This window comes from Anabrus simplex, chromosome 14 (assembly GCF_040414725.1).
Source record: "Anabrus simplex isolate iqAnaSimp1 chromosome 14, ASM4041472v1, whole genome shotgun sequence".
Lineage (NCBI taxonomy): Eukaryota > Metazoa > Arthropoda > Insecta > Orthoptera > Tettigoniidae > Anabrus > Anabrus simplex.
The window spans coordinates 56,887,508-56,912,261 of NC_090278.1; the positions used below are offsets into that span (position 1 = coordinate 56,887,508).

The 24,754-nt window shown below is 38.2% G+C and overlaps 1 protein-coding gene across 1 annotated transcript in view; it reads left to right on the forward strand.

The window, feature by feature from the left end:
* Positions 1-23,867, forward strand: part of LOC136885436 (uncharacterized) — a 57,007-nt gene extending 33,140 nt beyond the window's left edge. Inside the window, exons 4-5 of the mRNA XM_068230282.1 lie at positions 22,318-22,400; positions 23,750-23,867. Coding sequence (XP_068086383.1) covers positions 22,318-22,400; positions 23,750-23,867 — 201 coding nt within the window. The remainder of the gene's footprint in view (positions 1-22,317; positions 22,401-23,749) is intronic.
* Positions 23,868-24,754: the final 887 nt, after the last annotated feature.

Sequence of the window (24,754 nt, forward strand, 5' to 3'; positions counted from 1 at the left end):
CACTGTCGGCAGCCCTGAAAATGGTTTTCCGTGGTTTCCCATTTTCACACCAGGCAAATGCTGGGGCTGTACCTTAATTAAGGCCACGGCCTCTTCCTTCCCACTCCTAGCCCTTTCCTGTCCCATCGTCGCCGTAAGACCTATCTGTGTCGGTGCGACGTAAAACAACTAGCAAAAAAAAAAAAAAAAAAAAAGATACAGATTGTATTAAAACTTGGTAAGATGCTCAGTGGAGACATCAAAACATCACGTAACTCCTGTTATTGATACACAGTTTTCCACACCATTAAAAATGAATGATTTGGAACACTATTTAAGTTGTTTGTATTAATAGAATGTTATCTTAATAGCTTGCATGTTTATGAATTGCTGCTAAACTACTCTGCACCCTATTGGTGGACACAGGGAATCGAGAGGTGGACAGTTTGTGCTGGCAACGCTAATACTTCAGGCAATTATAGATGTGGCGGGGTTTGGAACATGTCTCTCAAATCACACAAAGAACAACAGGAGACTACATTTAATTTAAAACATCACTGCTCAAAAGATCACAAGAATTTTTTAAAAAATGTTCTAGATATTATTAATATTAGTCTTTTGGAAATCAGCACTCGCAAATTTCTGCAGTATAAGTTTGTAATAATTTGCAAACTTTCGTCACTGTCCTTGAAAGGTATTGTACCAGGAAAAATTTATTTCGAAGAGCATGAAGTCTTTCTGAGGAGTTCCTAGTCCTTAGGAGAGGGTACAGAGCGGGAGAATCGCAAGACGAATTAATAGATATCATAACATTCTCCCATTTATTCAATCTATGAAAAGTTACCCTATTATATCGCTGAATTGTAGTGATCATAGATATTTATTGGACAATATATTCCAATTCAAACAACAAAATATCGAAAAAGTTATGTTCATCGTGTAAAATTCCAAATGAATAATGTTCTTTCCAACCAGTTATGTCCATCATGATTTTCTTGATGTAAAGTAATAAAGCATGTTGAAAGTAAGTTAATATTCCACTTCATCGAAATCCTACATTCCTTTCAATTATAACTCGTGATTTCAGAGTATGTTTTCAACGCAAAATAAAAAAGTAAATTTTGTAATTCCATCTCGCGCATACGATATTACGAGAGCACAGTGCCTTCCAAAAGTCTGTCTAATTTTTAAGTATTGTAAAACGTTAATTTTTGAAGTATATAATCTGCTAATAAATGTTCGTCAAAATATTAGGTAAGTGAGCATCTGAATTGAATAAAAGTTCTTTGTCAGCAGTGACATCGTCTATAAGAGTTCTGTTGAAAGCAGACATATGCTTCAGAATAAAAAGGCACTTATATCACCTGAATTATGTCTTCTTGTTAAGCTCGAACTGTTGATTACTGCATTGCAGGGAGCATTCTGGAACTCGGCTAACAGCAAGCACCACGATGTTACATAGTACCACGTCCCCGGAGCCGTCCCTAGTAGTACCAAGTCCTCTTTCCGCGTAGGTCGGCATCAATCTCCGTCGATCTGCGTTGTCTTGAGTCAGGATTTCTCATGTTAATAAAAGAGTGGCTTTAACACGAGAAAGTCCATCTGACTAGGCCACTGATAGTGTCCTATGTTGAAACGAGCACCATTTGATTTGTGCTGTTAGAACTGATTATAACTGTTTCAGAAATAATCACCATTCAGTAGACGAGAAATATGTCGAAGCACTGTTTCTTTCCGTAAGTGCGATAATTGGAAAATGAAAAAAACACATTTCTATGCCTAGTTTTGTCAGAAATAGCTCTCATTGGAAGCACAGTTTATCATGGCTCACTTTCACAGCAAAGAAATAAAGAAATATCTCTCTCTCGTAATATATCGTAATGTTCCTTCTCACTATCACATTTCCTTAAGTATTCGTGTACGAATCCTATAATTCACAATGTCACTGAATTACGAAGTATGCGTAATAGCGTATTTACAGTTCATTAAACAGTCTATTCACACGGGTGGTTTTCAGATGGTACAGTCTGTTACGAAAATTTGTAAACAGTCTTTATGCACAAGTTAAAGTGGTTTTAGACTTTGATAATATTCAAAATAGTCAATGCCTACCCTCACGATGTTCTAAGTTGGAACAGGTAATGATCATTAAAATTTAAAGTAGTCATGCTAGCTTCAAGTTTGTTAAAGTTATTCACACGGAATCGAGATATTTTATAAGCTCCAATATTAGCGGAATATTACAAGTCTTGTAACTTCGATGTTCTAAACACGTTAATTTCCGATGTTCAAATGTCCCTGCCGAATTGTAAGTCCAACAGTTTCTCAAGAAAATCACTGGTTACTCACTGGTCTTCACGTACCCTAAGTGTCAACTTGCTGCAGGTATCACGACGTTCCCGTGGAATGAACACTGAGTTCGACTTCACTTGTCACGTGCAGCATGACATACGAGCCAGCTGTGAGCGAAGGATTTGAACTGGTTTGCTTCGGCCTGGTCGCGGCTTTTATTCCGTAAGGCCAAGATTACTCGCCAGGTCACGAGGAAAATGTGGTTTCTTTCTCGCTTGTTATCTCTTGAACGCCTTGATGGAATTTGTTGAGATTGGCATATGTTTGCCTTCAAAACACTAGCTACATGACGAGGTATGTCTCTTTTTTCTGTATCTTCATCGGTTAAAAAGTTAGTAAATTTTTTATTCCAGTACATTCGAGAGAAAGGCATACAACATGTGGCACTGACATCACCCGGAGGTTCATCGCTCGTGACGTGTCCTGCTTGCCACGAGGAACTTCGCATTGAGCTCACATAAGATGTCGGGCACGTGAACACATATTACTGCCGTCCTCTTTCAAATATTCCGGCAACTTTAAGTAATTTACCTAGCTAAAACATTTCCTGGTACAATATGCAACGTGGTTCAAGTAACACTGAAGGAGGATAGTAGATACTATTCACGGGATCGCCGACCAACGCCACCACACGTACCTGGAAGAGGCTTCCGCCACATGTAATGTGCTGACTAAAAATGCGTGCTTCACCTCACATGACCTTTCCTTGCCTGACGGGCACATTTTCGACTCGAGATCTAACTTCACAGGCCCTGGATTCAACCCTAGGCTTATCCTTACAAGGGCGTTCGCCTTACAGACTAAAGTTTGATTCCCAAGATTGCTAGCTTAACCTACCTGCCAACGTTATTAGGGACGAGAGCTAACAGACGTTAATTTGATGCCCAGCTTAACAATACAAGAGCGTGACAGCCTCGAGTTTGAGATTCAATCCGAAGCTTAACCTAACTAGGCACGATGAGCATGGTGCAGGGGCCTTTGGATTTGATCTTGGAACAAGATGGCAGCTACCCACCTTGTTTTAATAGGATTAGGGAGATTGTGTAGGGCTTAATACATTCACTTTATTCATAGGGCCATAACCTTCAAGGAAACCTTAGGTCATAGAGCTGAGCAATGGAAAAAGGGTCAAAGGTCTAAAGGCAAAAGGGTTAAATGACTGAAGAGCTAAAGGACTAAAGGGAAAAGGGCTAAAAGGCTAAATATTTAAAGGGGACAAGGGCATTAGATCTAAAAGAAATGAGCTACGATCTAGGTTTCAGAGCTGAACTTGGATCAAGATAGTGGTATGGGACTGGGGAGATAGTGAAACGTTTATTACATGTGCATTATTCATTGGGATATACCTTTTATACAACTATTGAAGTTCTTGAAGTCGAGAGGCTGTAGAGTCTAAGACGCTAGCGTGTGAGCTGATGCATAATATGCTTTTGGTTTTTGGAACTCTGAATTCTTTATTGTAACATTTCGAGCTTATAGATTTGAAATCTAGAGACTTATATTAGTTTACAGTATTGTTGACATCACTCAGAAAATAAAACTTTGTGTTCAGAACAGAAAAAAATTTGCATAACAAATGCCTAGGAATGGAACCCAGGGCTCTTCCCTTTTTCATTCCTGAGTATTGTGCTAAGTAAAGGACTGCGCATTGAAAGCATGCATTTAATTAAATACACTTAATGTTTCAGCTGGAAGAAATTAACTAATCCACACCCTGACTGGGAATCGAATTTGGCACTCTTTCCCTTCTTTCAGCAAAGGAAGATGGCGTCAGCGAAGGATGTAAGTGAAGATAGCTCCCGGTTCTCTCGCGAAATAATCGGGAATAAATGTGGTGTAAACAAGAAGCGAGTGAAGAATGGTATCCAGTGTGAAAAGTGTTTAATTTGGTACCATTTTGAGTGTATATGTAGTGCTGGTTTTGCTAAAAATGAAGATACTTGGACTTGTGTTAGCTGTGGCGAGAGCAATTTGAATAGCGGTAACAAACCTAGGCCTACAACGGTCAACGAATCGCTGGCGTCTCATTACTTGGAGGATGGAGGTAATGATAATGTACTTGTAATTCTCTCTTTATTGCAACAGGATTTACAAGCATTAAAAGCGGAGAATGAGATTTTAAAGGAAAAGGTACGTTTACTGGAATCGAAAGTACCGGTACCAGTAAACACTCAGAACACATGTGGCTCCGAGAATTCTAGCGTGTGGTGTCAAGTTGCTTCAGATTCTAGGAGGAAAAATGTACAGTTTAATAAGGACAACTTTGTAATTGACACCAAAAATAGATTTTCAGCCCTGAGGGAAGTAAGCGATACGCAAGGTATCCGTATAGGAAGCAGTCAAAAGTATAGCGCAAAATCCGTTATGAGAAGCGGCAAAGTTAGGCCTAAAATCCCACACAGTGCACCGGTGAAAGTGTCGAACATTCTTATATTTGGTGATAGCCAGGCGAGGGGAATTGCGGAGAAAATGGTCAATGAAGATATTACAGCATCGGCAGTCATCTATCCTGGGACCCCACTGAAGAAGGTATTGGAAAACACGGAGCAGGCGGCAAGAAATCTTGGAAGTCAAGATGCAGTAGTGATCGTCGGCGGGACGAACGACGTAGCTCACAACGATGCTAAGAATGTTATTTCTGAACTTAAATGTACACTAGGTAAGCTGACTCACACTAACATCTTTGTAATGAACGTGCCCCACAGGCATGATTTGATTAGAGACTCGTGTGTGAACATTGAAGTGGACAAAGTTAACACAGATATGGTTAAAATTTGTAAATATTTTCATAATACACAGGTAATTGATAGCAGCAGTTTCGAGAGACACTGTTACACAAAGCATGGCCTTCATCTAAACAATTCAGGCAAACAAAAGATAGCAAATATTCTTCTAGATTTTATTAATCATAAGATATGTACTGTAAAAAAGGCAACTCCCTTGAGTTATATCACTGACCAGGAAAACTAGTAGAAAGAGCCAGCTGTACTTCAAGCTGGCTCAGCCAACTAAAAAATTAAACTCAGGAAAGTAAGGAATTTCAAGTTACCCAATTGCAACAGTCAAGTTTTAGGGAGGAAGGGGGTCTGAGATTGCTCTTGGTAAACTCTCAGAGTGTAGTAAATAAACAATTAAAATTCGGTATATTGATGGAATCTTATGAGACTGATGTGGTGATAGGAGTGGAATCGTGGTTGAGAGAAGGGGTGGGTAATAGAGAAGTATTTCCAGAAGGGTACACAGTCTATCGTAGAGACTGAGGAGGTAAAAAGGGAGGGGGGGTGTTTATTCTGGTGAAGGAAACATATTGTTCACATGAATAGTTTACCGATGAAAGGGATGAAATATTAGGGATAAAATTAATTTGTGATAATATGAAGGAGGTGGGAATTATAGGAACATACAGGCCTGGAAGAGAGGAAAGAGACATGGAAATATTTGAGAAAATAATAGATTATACTCATAAAAACAATAATAATGATGTGGTAATAATTGGGGGAGATCTAAACTTGCCTGAGGTTGAATGGAATGGAGCTGCAAGTGAAGCCCATGAACAGAAACTGGCAAATAAGTTAATTTGGGAGGGAGGATTTACACAAGTAGTAAAAGAACCGACTCGTCTCAATAACTTACTAGATGTATTCTTGGTTAAACCATGGGAAATTGTTGATAAAACTGAGGTAATTTGAAAGAATAGGTGACCATAAGGCTGTAATAATGGATGTAGGACTGGTACCAAAAAGGCTTAATAAGAGGGTCACACAAGACAAGAAATTGTACAGAAAAACTAAACTTGATGAATGTGGGACTTACCTTAAATCACAATTCAGTTGTTGGATAAGTGAAGGGAGTAATGTGGATACACTTTGGGCTAAATTCAAAGGAATCGTGTGGGAAGTAGAGAAGAGATTTGTACCTGTTAAGAAGGGTAAAATGACCTCAGACCCTGTTTATTATACAAGGGAAATAAGAAAATTAAAAAGAAAATGTAGAATAGTAAACAGGAAAATCAAAGAAGGTAGGGAGAGTAGAGAAAGTAGAAAACAGCTAATGAGGGAACTGAATACAGTGAAAAAGGAAGCAAAAGAGAATTATATGAATGGAATTCTTCAAGAGTGTAATGACCACAAAGGGAAATGGAAAAAGCTGTATTCATATATCAGGAATCAAAAAGGAAAAGGAATCCAAATTCCTACAATGGTGGGAGAAGGGGGTGAACACTATTTAACAGATACTGAGAAAGCAAACCTCTTTAGTAGGGAATTTAGAGATTCAGTAGATGATTGTCAGGAGTTGGAAACCGAAACAGAAGTTACAGAGTTACAGACACAGAGGGAAACAAGAAGCTTCTCGTTCACAAATGAAGATATTTTCAGAGAAATCCAACTGCTTCAGCAAGGAAAAGCAGCAGGAAGTGATCAAATTACTGGGGAGGTGATAAAGACAATGGGGTGGTACATAGTGCCTTATTTAAGATTTCTCTTTGACTATGTCAAAAATAATAGTGTAATACCAAAGGAATTGAAGGAATCTATAATAATACCAATTTATAAAGGAAAGGGTGATAAAAGGAAACCAGAGAACTACAGACCAATTAGCCTGACCAGTATAGTCTGTAAAATACTGGAGAGTTTAATATCAAAGTACATCAGAGGGATATGTGATGATAAAAATTGGTTCATGAGGAGCCAGTATGGATTTAGAAAGAAATTTTCTTGTGAGGCACAACTGGTGGGATTTCAGCAGGACATATCAGATCAATTGGATTCAGGAGGCCAGTTAGATTGCATAGCCATAGATCTTTCCAAAGCCTTTGATAGAGTGGAACATGGAATATTATTAAAGAAATTGGAGGGAATAGGATTGGACGTAAGGGTTACACGTTGGGTAAAAACATTTCTAAATTCAAGGGTTCAGAAAGTCAAAATAGGAATTAACGTTTCGCAGGAAGAGAAAGTTTGGAAGGGAAATGCACAGGGTAGTATAATCGGACCGTTACTTTTCTTAATATATGTAAATGATTTAAGGAACAATATAACATCAAAAATAAGATTGTATGCAGATGACATAATTGTTTATAGGGAAATAAATACCATTGAGGATTGTTCAGAATTACAAAGGGACCTTGAGAGTATCCAACAATGGGTTGAAGAGAATAACATGAAGGTTAATGGAGGCAAATCAACTGTTACAACATTTACAAACAGGAGTTTTAAAACTGAATTTGAATATACTTTGGATGGGGTAGTTATCCCAAAAGATGGCAAGTGCAAATACTTAGGTGTAAGATTTGAAAGTAATTTGCACTGGAAGGGTCATGTGGATGACATTGTTGAGAAAGCATACAGATCGTTACATGTCATAATGAGGCTACTTAAAGGATGCAACAAAGAATTAGAAAAGTTACTTAAGTATGGTTCGTCCATTATTGGAATATGCAAACGGTGTTTGGGATCCTCACCAAGAATACCTAATAAATGAAATAGATAGTGTGCAGAGGAAAGCAGCAAGATTTGTAACAGGGGATTTCAGGAGAAAGAGTAGTGTATCAGAAATGTTAAAGAACCTAGGGTGGGAAACTTTAAGTAAGAGAAGGGAGAGATCTAGACTTATAGGTTTATATAGAGCCTATACAGGAGAAGCAGCATGGGGAGATATCCGTGAGAGGCTTCAGTTGGAAAATAATTATATCGGCAGGACTGACCACAAATATAAAATTAGAAGGAATTTTAGCTGAAGCAATTGGTAAATTTTCATTCATTGGGAAGGGTGTGGAGTGGAACAGTTTACCAGGAATAGTGTTTGATTCTTTTTCAAAATCTGTACAGATATTCAAAAAGAGAATAAACAGCAACAGAGAAAATAAATGAAATGTTAAAGAGGGCATTCGACCAGTGCAGGTTAATGTAAATTAAGAATGTGTGTGAATAAATTAATTCCATCCCCTGGTCTAACGAGTTTGGACAGCCAAAGTAGGGGACTGCCTGTAGAGGTGAAGTACAGTGGGGACTTAGAAGGCCCTGGGACTGCTACGGTAGCTGTGAAGGCCCTTCAGGAACTCTGAAAAGTGGTGATAAAAGGGGCTCTGGTTAAGACGCAGCAGGTCGTTATGCTACTTAGGTTCCAGAATGGGTAAAAAAAAAGAAAAAGTAAATAAATGCAATGTAAATTTTAATCATATACCAGTTGTACAGTATCATTTGAAGTAATTCCACATACTGTATATCAGATGACTATATAAGTAGTACAGGAGATATTATATGTAGAATTTTGTAAACAATGTAAATTTATTAAGGATGAGCTGTGTGTTTAATAGAAAAAAATTGTTAGCGTAAATTATATAATATTGTATTATAGGAAAATTTTATTCTCTTGTTAATTTAATATTTAATGCTTGACAATAATGTATTTTAGTATACCATTTGCCACCGAGGTAAACACCTCATTTGCAAATAAAGAGATTTTGATTTGATTTGATTTGACTGCTCGACTATAATAGTAACGAAATGATTGTGCATTAAATTAAAAAACACCAACCTTTGAGCTATGGAAATTAAAAATCACCGACTTGACTAGGAATCAGACCGGTGTCTCATTTACTTACGAAGGAAACAAGCATGCTAACTATATGACTCTGCATGAAAGTCTTGCGTGCTTAACTGAAATGCTTCTTCGACTTGCTTTTGAGGCGAGGACAAAAATAATATTTGTTTTATGTGTTAATGACTGCAATCCAATGTTTGAAAAGTTCGAAAATAATATTAATAATAATTATTATTATTGTTCCGGGGTTTTCTGTAAAACGCAGAGGTGAAAGAAGGTGCGGACTGGAATGGGTCTATCTACGATAGATTAATTTAAAACTTTAAAATAGAGGTTATATTTCTTTTCAGATCTTAAATTTTAACAAAACTCTTCACTTGGTGAACGAACAAGATTTCAGGTACAGAGTAATTTTGGTGCAATACAGAAAACTAAGAATTGGTAATTTACAATTTTGAGCTTCAAGCTCATAATTTACAAAGGTCAGAACATCGCTAATGTTGCGTTTAGTTAGGTAGACGAGGAGAGATATCTCCCAAAACTCAATTTTCAAGAGCACTTTGCTCCAACAGTTACAAATTACGGCCTTCCAAAGGCACCACACAAATATCTATTACATTACAAGAAAAGAGCTTACAGGCTCTACCAAGGAGACTGCGCTTCCAAACACTTACGGCCTACTCAAGGCAACCTTTACCTTTGTATAATACTTAACAATTTCTGGCCTATCTACGCACAACCTACATTTGACAAGACTGTAGCAGTTGGATTTAAGAAACAATGCAGGGGTATTGAGTACCCATTCTACCGGGGTTTCGTGGATAATAACAGGTTCAATTACTGGCACAGAAATCAAAATGTATGGAGGCGAACACTTAAGCTCCTCGAAATCAGAAATTAAAACCCTACTTGGGCTCGTGGCCTGATGATGCAGAGGCTAACCCCAAACTACTGAGGTGACTAGATGGACAAGTTAATTTACAATTTACAAGAGAAAAGCAGTTACAAAATTGTAGTCACCTCAAGATAATTTGAAGGGGAATTCGAGAGGGTAACGCACTCTCTATCCCCGATTTACAGTTTACGTCCTTAGGACTTACATGAACTTTTATATGAGAAGGAAGAAAGTTTACATTTTAGGAAATTGACTGTTACATAGTTCAAGATTGGAAACTCCCCTCGAGTTCAGCTTGCGGAGATAACTACAGAGATACAAAACTGGTGACCATTACCTGGGCTGGTGTTGTGCCTGCCGAAGAAAGGACCCCGCCTCCTCTCTTAACGCACACTCAATAATACGATGATGAATGAGACAAGTTAACACGAAAAGGCGTCAGCTTTTATACCCGAGAGGAAGGTTCGAGAAGGCTCTGGACTAAATCCGGACACACCCTATCATTTGATAGGAAAGACAAAATGTTACAGGAAGCCCATGATTGGCTGAAAATTAAATACACAAAAATTATGATTGGCCAGACTCCCAAGCTGGCGGGATGAGTAAGAAGTGTGGAAAACCTTGAAGTATCAAAAACAAGGAAAGTCAATTCAGTTCAGAAAACCTATAAACAAAAAATATCTTTAAATTTCTAGTTATTCCACTTTGCACCAGAGTGCATGACCTCAGTTTCTGAATCGAGACGTCTGTGGAGAAACGTCCGAACTTCTTGAAATACTTGTCGCAAACACCAAAAAAGAAGAAAAATGAGTCAGTTTATGAAACCTTAAAATAACACATTACTCTATCACTTTAGTGGTGACATCTGTTGAGTAACGTCCCAAATTCTTGCACTAGTTGGTTCAGTTTTGCTGTGATAGATAGCGTTCTTCAAAGTGCTTGATATAAATGCGCGCGGTTGAGCTGAACCCCCCGCTACTATAACATTGAAGATTCATGCCGTTTTTATGCTGAATATTCAACATACATGCACACTAAGAACCGTCTGAGCTACCCAGCTTGGTAATTAATCTGCTATGTGCTGAAATTGATACCCCCACTTCAGTTTTCGAAGACACTGTAGTGCCAGAATTTAGTCCTGCAACTCTTCTTTTAAGTGCCAGTAAATCTACTGACACGAGGCTGACGTATTTGAACACGTTCAAATACCATCATGCTGAGCCAGAATCGAAGCTGCCAATTTGGGGTTAGATGGCTAGCGCCTTAACCGTCTGAGCTACTCAGCCCGACAATTCAACTATTGAGTGCCGAATACACACATTAATACTCAGTAGACTTGTGTCCTCATCCTGAGTTGGTGTAGCTATTTTCAGGCACACCCCCTATGGAGGTGAGCTGCATGTAATATCTTAACCACACCAGCCCTCCTGCCGGTCTGAAATTTCTGGCAGTACCGGGAACCGAACCCGGGCGCACGTGAACAATAGCTAATAACATTAACTGTTACTCTGCAGAGGCGGACATAATAGTAATGATAAAAATAATAGTGATAATAATTTGGAGGATACTGCCCACCTTCATACTGAATACTCAACATGCATACCGAATAAGAAAAAAAAATCTGGTGGCGGAATTTAGTCCCACAGGTGTTATCGCCTTATCAGAATCACCTAATAAAGAATAACATCCCCGATCCAGCTGGGAATTACAAAATCTAGAATTTTTAAATCAGCCTGGATTACACACACCCAATAATAATCGTTATTTGGTGGATCCAACCCACCTATGTACTGAATACTCGATAGATATCCTAAAAGAAAATGTTATATGGTGCCAGAATTTAGTCCTGCAGGAGTTCGCATCTTATCAGAATTAATCATGAAAAAATCCCCGACCTAGCTGGGAATTACACAATCTATGATATTTAAATCAGAGGACGAAATAAAGTGTTCCCTTTATAAGACATCATGGCTGATAAATTTCGCTTTACACAGAAAATCTTGTAGAATTTTAGTGGGAAATTGAATTGAAGTTGTGGTCTAAAGTAGAGCAGTATTAAAGCTGTAGAGTAAGAGCTAAGTAAGTAGAGGGTCGATTACTCACTGCCTTTATCAGTTCTCAGTTAGAAGGTATGACTACTTGGAAACCAATCATAAATTTTCTTCACGTCTTCGTAAAATATCATGTTTCAAAACTAGTCTTGTGAAGAGTTCTGAAAACTTGCTGCGTGGTGCTAGCCTTGAAAATGTTAACTGTTCGTGTCTGTCGCATGCCAAGCTCCTGTCCAATAAGAGGAAAGGAACGGATCCCCATGCGGTCATGCAGCTATGAACTTAAACGCGACTTGCTGCAAGGTTATCTGATCCTGGCCTTCACCACAGCTGTTACAAATTACCCACTGACCGAATTAAATTAAGATCTAGCTGCAATCTCAATTTTAACTTCAATTATGCCGAAATATAGGGTACAATATGCTGTAGATGAAAGATTTCTTTCAACAGTACATACTACTGTATAAATGATACAGAAGTATTAAAAATGTAATATTCTAATAAATTGATGTCTTGATGAATTAGTAAAATAGGCTTGTGGAAATGCTACTTCTTTTGTGAAAATTCATTTTGAGTATAAATTGTTGTGTAGAAATTTAAAGTGAATCAATCTGTAGACTTGTGCAATGCTTACGCAGTGTCATTCTACATTATTAACAGTTATGTGAGTGAGACAAGGTTGTGCGCTATCTCCATTTTTGGCCAACATGTTCATTGAGAAGGGCATATCAAAACTTAAGCAAAAAACCAAAGGAATTAAAATTAACGGACAACAAATCCACTGTATAAGGTTTGCCGATGACATTGCATTAATTGCAGATTCAGAGAGGGAAATAAATAAAATGCTACGAGTTTTAACATCAACACTACAAGAATCAAAATTGAAACTGAACACCTCGAAAACAAAAGTATTAGTTGTCAATAAATCAACTGAGGAAATACCAATAAACATTAAGGTAGGCGATGAAAATGTACAACAAGTAAGTTAATTTTGCTACTTGGGAAGCATTATCACTCAGAACAACAGGTGCACCACAGAAATCAGGAGGAGGGTTGCTCTAGGTAAACAAGCCTTCAGTAACAGGAAACAGCTTCTGACAAGCAGGAACATTAACTTTAAATTAAGGAAAGGATTTGCCAAAATGTTTGTGTGGAGTGTTTTGTTGTATGGTTGCGAAACATGCGTCTTAGCAAAACAGGATATAAAATGCCTGGAAGCAATGGAAATGTGGATATGGAGGATGAGTTGGACAGAGAAAATGTCAAACAATAGGGTCCTTAAGGAAATAGACGAAACAAGGGAATTGATCAACACTATAGTAAAGAGGAAAACCAAAAACCTTGGCCACACACTTCGACATAACACATTCATCACGACTCTTCTGGAAGGAAAAGTTCTGGGTAAGAAGGGAAGAGGAAGGCCGAGGAAGAAGAATCTGGATTCCGTGATGGACAGGCTGAAGTTGAAAAAAATATGTTGACCTGAAACGCTCAGCAGAGGAGAGACAAATGTGGTTGCAGCGGCAAGGCCTTGCCTTTAGGCTATCTACACACGGAGCTACTCATTAGTACTTGATTGGTAACTGAAATTTCCGGGCGATTTCTTGAGTGTCACTTCCTGTGTATTTCAATGGAAAGCACACACGCCGCTAACAGTTAGTAATCTGTTAGTAAATAGTTTGTAATCACTTCCAGGTGACTCGCGGAGCCATTCACCAGCGAGTTCAGTTTCTCAGTTCCCAGTGACCAAGTGCCTTTTTACGATAGCGTGCGAACAAGTTTTCAACATAAAGTTAGTGAGAGAAATTAAAAAACAACCCGTACTGTACAATTGTACGCTGAAGGATTACGCAAGAAAGGACATTACGGAGAAAGCATGGAATTGTTTTCTAAGCTTTTAGATTTTTTGTAAAAATAAAGTTCACTTTTCTTACCTGAGAGTTATTAGCACTCTTTCCTCAGCACTCACACATTCCCTTTTATTTGTATTTCGCTGTCGAATTGCAGGCGCAATATCCTGCACTAAGTCCATATAACTGTGTTTTGTCATAGGATAAAAAGAAATAAATTTAGCATCCGTTTGCTCGAGCTCCTTTACTATTATGAATAATCTGCAGCTGATGTTCTTTTCAAGATATGGGTGAACCCAATACCTTTTTCTATCTTTTCTCCTGAAATAATGAAACACGATCATGTCTTCTTCGTCACTTGAGTGAATGGTTGACATTCTAGCAAAGTTAAGAAGCGATCTAGCGAGTCCGCACCAAACTTTACAAATGGCTAATCAGGAAGAATCCATCACCGTACAGTAGCTTCGTGTGTGGAGCCGAGTCGCTATTCTGTTACTAACCAGCTTGTGACCCCGGTTACAAACTAGTCACTTTTCTGATGAGTAGCTCCGTGTGTAGAGGGCCTTAGGATATGAATGAATGAATGAATGAATGAATGAATGAATGAATTGGTTTTATAGTAAAATAATGATAATCATTAAATTTACATTTGTTAAATGATCATTCATCAAAGTGTCATTGAAATTTGTTTCGTGCAATGCAATCTGTTCCCTCTGGAGATAAATTGAGCCATGTGCATTTCTCTATGCCCAGATACATTTGATACATGATTCCCTCTCACGGCATATACCCTGCAATTTACTGGTGTTTTCGTACACTTCTCTGAGTGTTAGCTTCAAAATATTCCATGCGATTAATCTGGATGACTGTTTAACATCAAACACATGTACATTTCAGTTCTTAATACGGATGGATATGTGTTGATATTGGACATTTAAAGTTCATAGAACTATTGTGCTCTTTTTCTCTGTTCCTCCGTGGGAGAATTTGATTGTTGTATCGTGTGGTACATATTGTTCACCTTGTGAACAAATGTTAGTTGAAGTGCATTGTTTTTGAATGTTTACACCAACTGAAGTTCTGTTAAGATCACCTCAAGAATTGTGTCTTTGGTGGTTTTTCTGAGTGGGATGCTTGTGTGTGGTTACTTCAGACAGTCATGCAAGAATATAAGCATAAACTTGGAAGCATGGTCTATCGTAATTACAATGGCAATATCCTTCATAGATCTCTTAAAGAGATACTGGATGAACGACATACGCAGAAGCCTCGAAGATTTAACGGCTACCTCGATCCTAGAACCGAAGAGCATCGGCATGTAGCCCACCTTGACTTCAAGGGAGGAAAGCATGCTCTGCAAGGAATTGTTGCCTTCCTTGGCCTTGACATGGCTTTCTACCGTGATCCACACCGTGTGATCTGGTCTTCTCTCATGACCATGGTGTACCAAGAAATGCTTATAATTTGGAACAAGATGCTGTACACCAACAATAGAGGTTGTGTACGTTGCGCTCTTAGCATCTCGGAGTGCTTTTCGGTTAAAGTTGGTGTACACCAATGTTCAACTCTGTTCTCAGCATAGACAACATCACATGGGACCCGAAAAGGAGAGTTCCTAGGACTCTCTTATATGCCTATGATATTGCACTTTCTTACGGACCCATAACAGGACTGCGGCTTCAAGGTGAAGATTAGAATGTCTGTTTCTCACAATACGACCATAGAATGAACATAAAGAAGAGTGAATAACTGGACTCATCCGAACGATCTAATGGCTCCATCCAAGTTGATTCAGGTATCTAGGATCTCTCTTACAGACTGATAATGGGGTAGTTGTTGAAGTGCGAATTACAATAAAGGCAACAATGGAGGGGAAGTCACATGCATACTCTGTGACTGAAGGATGCCACTTCATTTGAAGTCCAGAATATACTGCATGTTAGTACGCCCTGTTGCTGTGTATAGTGTTGAATGTAGACAGACTGAGAAAGGTATTGAGTACCAATTATGCAATATGGGAATGTGTATACTCCATTAATCGATGGGTATCGCAGTCCTGCATCACATAAAAAAGACACCATTCACCAGCAAATGGGCATCGCACCCATCACTCCTGAGGCATAGGACATGTCACCAATGGCATGGTCATGTCCTTTTTCAGTTCCTGATGAATTTGACAGTTTCACCTGATACTTTAAAATTAATTTGCAATGTCCACATGGACCTATGATTAAAAAAAAGACACTGAAAATAAGATACAAAAATTTGAAACCAGAAATGTGGCTGCGATTGGTAAAATTTTTTGGGATATACTAAAGTCAATTGGTTGAGACAGAACCAAGTCTGTAGTGCTATATTGATTAGTGTTTGTATGAAGCAGCTATACCAAATTAATGATGAATTGATGTAGTAGCACCCTGTGTATAAAGAAAATGTGATCAACATAAAGCCAATAATTGCACACTATTCATCTTGACTGTTGTTCGTTGCAAGAACTTGGAATGCATTGTTTCTGATTATATTATACACATTTACAAAATTACTAACTGGTTCGATAGAATGTAGTTCAGGGTTAGGAACATTATTCCACTGAAGATCATCTTGTAGATTCCAGAAAGATATAGCAGATGTTCTAAATTCAGGAGGTCAAATGTATCACGGTTGATATATCTAAGGCTTTTGATAGAGTAGATCTAGGGAGACTACTGACAATTAGTGCAATGGGGCAAGATAAAAGAGTGACTAAATGGGTAACTACATTTCTCGGAAAAAGAACTCTTAGCATTAGACTAAGTGAAGCTCTGTTTGATCCTGTAACAATTATTGTGGAATTGGGTCCCACAGGGAAGTATGATGATACCTTTATTTTCTTATGTATATACTAGCTGTACTACCCGGCGTAGCCCGGTTGGTTTAGGATGTTTAGTTTTAAGATTAGTATCACCAGTTGGTTATGATAAAGTGAATTTTTATAGACTTCCTTTCTGGGATATGGATTTTTACCCATCTATTATATAGTTTTAGAGTTATTTAGATGTGTTTGATTTCAAGTTTTAAATTATTTCATTTTTGAGTAAACTTTTATCCTTGTGGAAGCTCGAACTGATTGGGAAATATTTGATCGTTTCAAAAAGAGAATAAGTGATAACTTCATGTATTTATCAGTCACGGTATAGATATGACCTACACGATTTCAACTGTCATTGAGACTCACACCAGTCAGCCTTGAGACCCCAAACGCAGTGGATTCAGTACTAATCTTGGTCATTTTGTACTATTCACTACAAAACCCCTTTTCAGTGTACCGTCCCAATGGAGGTTGAACGTCGACTTAAACTATATTCAGGGAGTCACAACAATGAATTCGACATTAATATCGGCTATTTTCTATTATTTTTAAATAATGGAAAATGTCATGCCCTCCCATTCCCCACCCCCAACGGGGATTGGTGCTTTATCTCCATAGTATTTCTTTTTTTCGAGATGGTAAGTCATATATGTACCAAGTTTTGTTGAGAGCTATTTTGGAATACACCCACATACACCCATATATGACGGTTATTTTTACATTCATTTTCACCCCTTCTCAACCTCCATACCAATTGCGGTGAAGTATGACTTATCCATCCAGAGCGTCACATTTCAACTCAGCTAACTTGTAAACATTAATATCAGTTATTTTCGTTTATTTTTACATTTCACCGCCTCCACGAGGATGCTACTGGTGTTTTACCCAGTAGTATTTTTTTAAAGATAGTATGTCGTATGTGTACCAATTTTGTATGAGGGCTATGTTGGAAGAAACATACACACAATGACGCCCGTAATATCAAAATTACCAGGCGAGTTGGCCGTGCGTGTAGAGGCGCGCGGCTGTGAGCTTGCATCCGGGAGATAGTAGGTTCGAATCCCACTATCGGCAGCCCTGAAAATGGTTTTCCGTGGTTTCCCATTTTCACACCAGGCAAATGCTGAGGCTGTACCTTAATTAAGGCCACGGCCGCTTCCTTCCAACTCCTAGGCCTTTCGTATCCCATCGTCGCCATAAAACCTAGCTGTGTCGGTGCGACGTAAAGCCCCTAGCAAAAAAAGAAAATATCAAAATTCGTCTCACTATTCCACATTATTTTCGATTATTTTTACATCTCAGCCCTTCCCACCCCACCCCTAGGCGTACTAGGTCTACCATAACTCCTCGCAGTTTTTCTCACGATGGCAAGTCATAAGTGTACCAAGTTTGGCTGAAATCTCTCCCGTAGTCCAGAAAACTATGGATTCAACACTAATATCGGTTGGTTTTACTTATAATTATATTTCGCCCACTTCCCTTGGGTTTCTAGGGGTTTCTTGCCCCCGCAGTATTTTTTACAATTAGTACATAATATTTGTTCCATGTTTAGTTGACACCTATGCTGGAACATACATACAAACACCCATTTGCACATTTTCTTTTCACCCCTTCTCACATCCCTGCTTACTGGGGCTCAACTTGGACTTAAACGACATCCGGAGTGTCACTATTCATTTCAGCGATCCCGAAAAATATGGATTCGACACTATTTTTGATTAATTTTATGTCTCACTTCTTCCCCCCACCCACCCCTCACCACGCCCCCTCCCCCCCCCAGGTTGCTGAACTCACTTCAATAGGGAACACTACGAAATCCTTATCTCTTAATGCTGAACATGGACTTTTAAAAATCCGGAGTGTCACTACACATCTCAGTGACCCCGAAAACTATAGATTAGCCACTATTTCCTGTTGATTTTATATCTCATTACCCCTCTCCCCCCACCCGAAAGGGTGATGAACTTTGAATTTAAAAAATTCCAGAGTGCCACTATTCATCTCAGCGACACCGAAAACTATGGATTCGACTTATATTTTCTATTACTATAATTATTATATCACACTCCCGCCTCGTCCCCCCCCCCCACCCACTAAGGGTGCTGAATATGAACTTAAAAAAATCCGGAGTGCCACTATACATCTCAGCGACCCCGAAAACTATGGATTAGACTTCTATTTTCTATTATTCTATCTCACTCCCGTCTCGCCCCCTCCCCCCCACTAAGGGTGCTGAATATGTACATTAAAATATCCGGAGTGTCACTATTTATCTCAGTGACACCGAAAACCATGAATTCGATACTATTTCAGATTATTTTTATATCTCACTCTCCCCTCGTCCCTCACCCCAAAGGGTGTGAACTTGGACTTTTAAGAATTCGGACAATAACTATACATTTCAGCGACCCCGAAAATTGTGGATTTGGCTCTATTACCGATTATTTTTATATCTCACCATCTCCTCGTCCCCTATCCCAAAGGACTTTTAAAAATACGCGGGTGTCACTATTCATCTCAGCGACTTCGAAAATATGGATTCGTAACTATTTCTGATTATTTTTATATCTCATTCCCCCTCGCCCCCCAACCCCAAAGGGTAATGAACTTGGACTTTCAAAAATTCCGGAGTGTCACTATTCATCTCGGCGACCCCTTAAACTATGGATTCGACACTATTTCCGATTATTTTTATATATCATTCCCCCTCATCCCCACCTCCCCAAAGTGTGAAGAACTTGGACTTCAACAAATTCTGGAGTGTCACTATTCATCTCAGCCACCCTAAAAATGATGAATTCGGCTCTATATTTTATTATTATTATTATTATTATTATTTCTCACTCCCCCTCGCTCCCACCCCAAAGGGGACTGAAATTGGACTTTAAAATCCGGAGTGTCACTATTTATCTCAGCGACCCCGAAAACTATGAATTCAACACTATTTTCGATTATATTTGTAACTCGGTCCCCAAGGCTCCCCCCCCCCTCTTTAAGGGTGCTTGAGGTGTCTTTCCCCCACGAGGTTTGTTTTCTGATACTACGTCATAAGTGTACCAAGTTTGGTTGAAATCGCTGGAGTGGTATAGGAGAAGATGCAATACATACATACCTACATACCCACCTATAGACCTATAGAGTACATAGACTCGCCTTTGCTCGTTGGGAACCCCCAGTTGCTCTTCGTTAGGAGCGGGGTGATAACACTTGTCATTCCATTGTTGATATTCTATACTTTTAACAGTTTCTTAAATATTTTACACGTCTAATATACAGCTACATTCATCAAAATGGGCAGGCCTATCAATGTTGGTACTATGACATGAAAGTACATCTCAATCACGGCATGTTGGACTGCTGTTTCAAAATAATAGGCATAAGAATGCACCTCGTATCAAGAAAGATACTTTGTAAGTCAATGCAGCGTGTTTTCATCCTCCTATACACAGCAAATATTATCCTCATCACGACGCGCAGGTTGCCTACGGGAGTCAAATCACAAGACCTGCACGTGGCAAGCCGAACATGTCCTCGGGCACTTCCGGCACTAAAAGCCATACGCCATTTCATTTAGCGGACTATCATGATATAGCGTAAGCTGCTGTCGCCTAGCGACAATCTGTCCATCAAGTCGATCCAATCTTGGTGCGGATTTGCAATTTAATAAAATTACGTAAAATTACTCATAATAATAAAACTACCTTACCTATTTCGTTCAAACCACTTCATAATCCCTTTCAGATGTAATAACAAATTGTGAAAATTTCAGGGAAATCTGTCCAGTAGTTTTTGAGTCTATTAACGTCAAATATACCAACATCCAATTTTTTATATATAGATAAGCGACAGCAGCTTACGCTATATCATGGTAGTCCGCTAAATGAAATGGCGTATGGCTTTTAGTGCCGGGAGTGCCCGAGGACATGTTCCGCTCGCCACGTGCAGGTCTTGTGATTTGACTCCCGTAGGCAACCTGCGCGTCGTGATGAGGATAATATTTGCTGTGTATAGGAGGATGAAATCTGGAATCTTTGTAATAAATACATTTCAGGATTGTGAGCGACTGCAGATGACCTTGACAATATTTTGAGACGGACATTGGGCAGTGGTATGATGGTGAACAAGGTGAAAAGTCAGGTTGTATGTTTCACAAATAGAAAGAGTCCCCTCTGTTATAATTATTGTGTTGATGGTGTGAATTTTTCACGTAGGGATCTCTGTAAGTACCTAGGTATTCATAATAATGATAGATCTTCATTGTGGTAAAAACATACACAGGATTAAAAATAAAATTTACATATCTCTTAATATTGTTATGGGGTTATTTAGAGGTTGTAAAGGAGAAGGCATATAAATCTCCAGCAAAGCCACAATTAGAGTATTTGACCCTCGCCAGGATTACTTGGTTAGAGAACAGGAAATAATAAACAGAAACAGCTCCATTTCTTGTGGGTGATTTCTGATAAAAGTGTTGTGTTACAGAGATGTTGCAATATTTGCCCTAGGAAGACCTGGAGAAAGGAGACAAGCTGTTCGACTAAGCAGTATATTCAGAGATGACAATGGAGAGATGGCTTCGGATTTATGGGGATATATATTAGCAAATGTTTGCTTATATGAAGTGTCTTTAATGATTGAAAAAAATTACAAAGAGAGTTTTTTCATGAATTTTCACAATCTTTTTCTACATAAACAACTGATAAACAATCTGCTACTTGGGTGACAGCCCTACAGGCTGATAAGTGGTTATTGATGCATTTAATGATTGATTGATTGATTGATTGATTGATTGATTGATTGATTGATTGATTGATTGATTGATTGATTGATTGATTGATTGATTTTTTGTCATAATGTGATGTACAGGGTAGGAAGATGGATATTTCTCTAGTTATGATTTAAGCATTGTCCTCCTGTTGGGAAAGTGATAGGAATAATGTGGGATTATGTGATATTACAGTGAGGTCTTTTCAGAAAGAAAGTACTGTATATAGGAACATGAAAGGAACAAAGAGGCAACAAGTCATCTACAGAACTATGGGAATAGGGGAATGTGAATAGAAGAGGGTAAAGAAAATAGCCAGTCAGTGTAGAAATAAGGATCATCAGAAAGGGAAATAGAAGCAAGGAATGGTATTGGTAAGGATTTGTAGATAGTACTTGTCCTTTCATTTTCGTTCTTTTCTATCACTGCCTTGTCTACTGCTATCCTATTGTTTGTTCCTTTTCATGTTCTTATCATTTATCTGAAAAGTGGTGGCAAAAGGGGCTCTGGTTAAGACGCAGCAGGTCACTATGCTTAATGAGTAAAAAAATAAAATAAATGCAATGTATATTCTAATCTTATAGCAGTTGTATATTATTATTAAACTAATTCCACATACTGTATGTGTGTTGATTATGTTTGTAAGTACAGAAGATATTATGCATAGAATTTGTAAATAATGTCAGTTTATTAAGGATGAGCCATGTGATTAATAAAGAGTTGTTAGTGTAAATTGTATAACACTGTATTTTAGGAAAATGTCTTCTTCTCTTGTCAATTTAAAATTTAGTTCTTGATAATAATGAATTATTCTGTACCATTTGCCACCGGCGTAGACACCTTGTTTGCAAATAAAGTGATTTTCATTCGATTTGATTTGATTGTTCCTTTCAATTTTTAAATTTTTACATTTCTAAATTGGGAGTAAAATTAATACTAATATGAAATTTATTTCCTCATCTGTTTCTTATTTAGGCCTATATATTTTTATTCCCTTACTTCTTAATTCTACTTTTCCTATTTCTTACTTATAGCCTTCCGAAGATATTAAGGAGGATTTATTCATTGAAGAACATACTGATGGTAAGCTGCTGGTGTACATCAAAGAAGAAAGAAAGTACGTACACCACAAACCCTATACAATACTGAATATGTTGTACCTATTTCACAGTTGTGTTGAGTATTGGATCTTCTATCTCCATAAACTGGTCATTTTCATCGGTTTAATCCTTTCTTAAAAACATAACATTTAAACACTGATATCTTAAAATTCTATTGGATAAAATTATCTAAAATGTCCAGGAACTATGAGATCACATTTAATGTCCCTTCATGTAGTTTTATTGAATATATATTTACAAAAAACTCTGGTACAGCTAGATATTTCTGAAGTGTATTTGTTAAAATACATTTAAGCAAACATGAAAAATTTATTCATTCTTTCACTTCACAGCATCATTTGTTCATCACATTTTTATCATCTGAAATGCAATCTGCAACTATTACCTCCAGATATTCTCAGTAAGCTTGTATGTTTATACCAACAGTGACACACTGAAAATGGCATGATTGTAGATTACAAACTAAATCTACAAATTCAAAATTGTTCTGTTTTTTATGTTATGTTTTCATTCACCATTGTAAGTTTAAACACCATTATTGAGATTTAGACATTCGGTGTTTGAAATATTTAAATAATTTTACTGTAATTTAATTGAAGTGTACAGAATTATACATTTTCATTATTACAGACAAGCTGTTATTTTATATACTGTGCAATATAGCTGATCTTCAGTTACCGAATGGTTTCTTGTAAATTAGTTTGAGGACCATAATTAAGTACAAATAACTTATATAGATTAAAATTGGGGTCCTGAACTAACCTTGAGGCATTATTATGGCTGATGATGCCTGGTAGACCGTCAAGAAATGTACCAAATATAAGATATACAACAAGGATGACGTCCTAATCAAAAAGTATTTTTATGTATTGAATAGGTGAACTTACAAATAAACAATTGTATTTTGATATTTATATTGATTTTCAATACGGGCTAAACTATGATAATATTTACTTGTAAAAGACGGATAATTGTTTGGTAGATCTTAGATTTGAGATGGTCCTTCATCTGATATCGCAAGGACACCACTTGTCATTCTCTACTTCAGCCAGGTTTTGTATATCCTTTAGATGACTTCATCAGTAAGTCGGTCATTGCCAGAGATTGTGGTGCCAAAATACTTAAATTTCTCTGCTCGTGCTATATCTCCACCGTCAACATGCATGTTTCCAGCTTCTCAATGATATAATGTCATGCATTCGGTCTTCCTTTTGTAGAGGCCCGGGGAATATTGCGCTAGTCTATTGTTTCAATCTTCTGTTTGGCGCTGCAGATCAAACTTATTCTCTGCAGCCAAAATTATATCATTTGCATGGAGAAGTGCCCATGGTATTGGCTTGTGCAGGTCTGATATAATGGTGTCCATCACAAGAATGAACAGCAGTGGTGATAAGGCAGGGCCTTGGGGGACTCCTACAGTTATGCGGAAGTCATCAGACGCTCCTGCAAGAGCTTGTACATAACTTGATGGTTCTACTTAGAGCAATTCTACACTCTCAATGAGGTGCTCTAGAATTCCATGCTCTTGTAGCTTTGATCAGATAAGGCAAGATAAGGTCCGGAAAGTCGAGATGAAGCCTTCTATTCTTTTCACAGTGTCTCTCAACTAACAGCCGTGCAGTGTAGATTCCTACGGTTGTGCCACAATTTCATACAAATCCAGCTTGACTCGTTGTATGTTGGGCTAAATCACTAATCCTATTGTCGAGGATTTGTTCGAAATCTGTCATTGCGTAGCTCAGAATTCTCATCCTGCGGTAATTATAAAAATTTGCAGGGCTTCCTTTATTTTTGAATGGATACTCTATCACCAGTCTGTTCGTATTTGAGCTTCTTTGAGATCTGCTTGAATAGTTTGTTTTGGCCGGCCACAACTGCATTCCACCGTTGAGCAAAACAAAACTCTGCTGGAAATCATCGGGACCGATGACTTTCCCTGGTTTCATTTCCTTCAGCAGAGGCTGGACTTCAGTGACGTCAGTTTCCTTCATCGGGCCTTCAACAACGGAGGTGATTGAGACCGGTAGGTACGGAAATTCCAAGATTGAAATTTTGTCAAAGCTATTATGCCAGCGCACTCGCGCTTCCCGCAAGTCGACTACTAAATCGTCTGTTTCCTCATTGATACCGTAAAAATTTGGCTTTCTTCTGTTTCGCCATATCTCGGTTTGACTAGCCGTTGAATATCCCGCTCGTATTCGCGCATGTCAAGTTTCACATATAAACCTGCATAAGTGTTTGGTTTTGTTGTGGCAATGACCTCCTTCACATTGTTACAGGCTGCTTTGCAGGCATTCCAATGATCAAAACATTTTGTGGAACAGCTGTTCCTTCAACCTTACTGCATCCC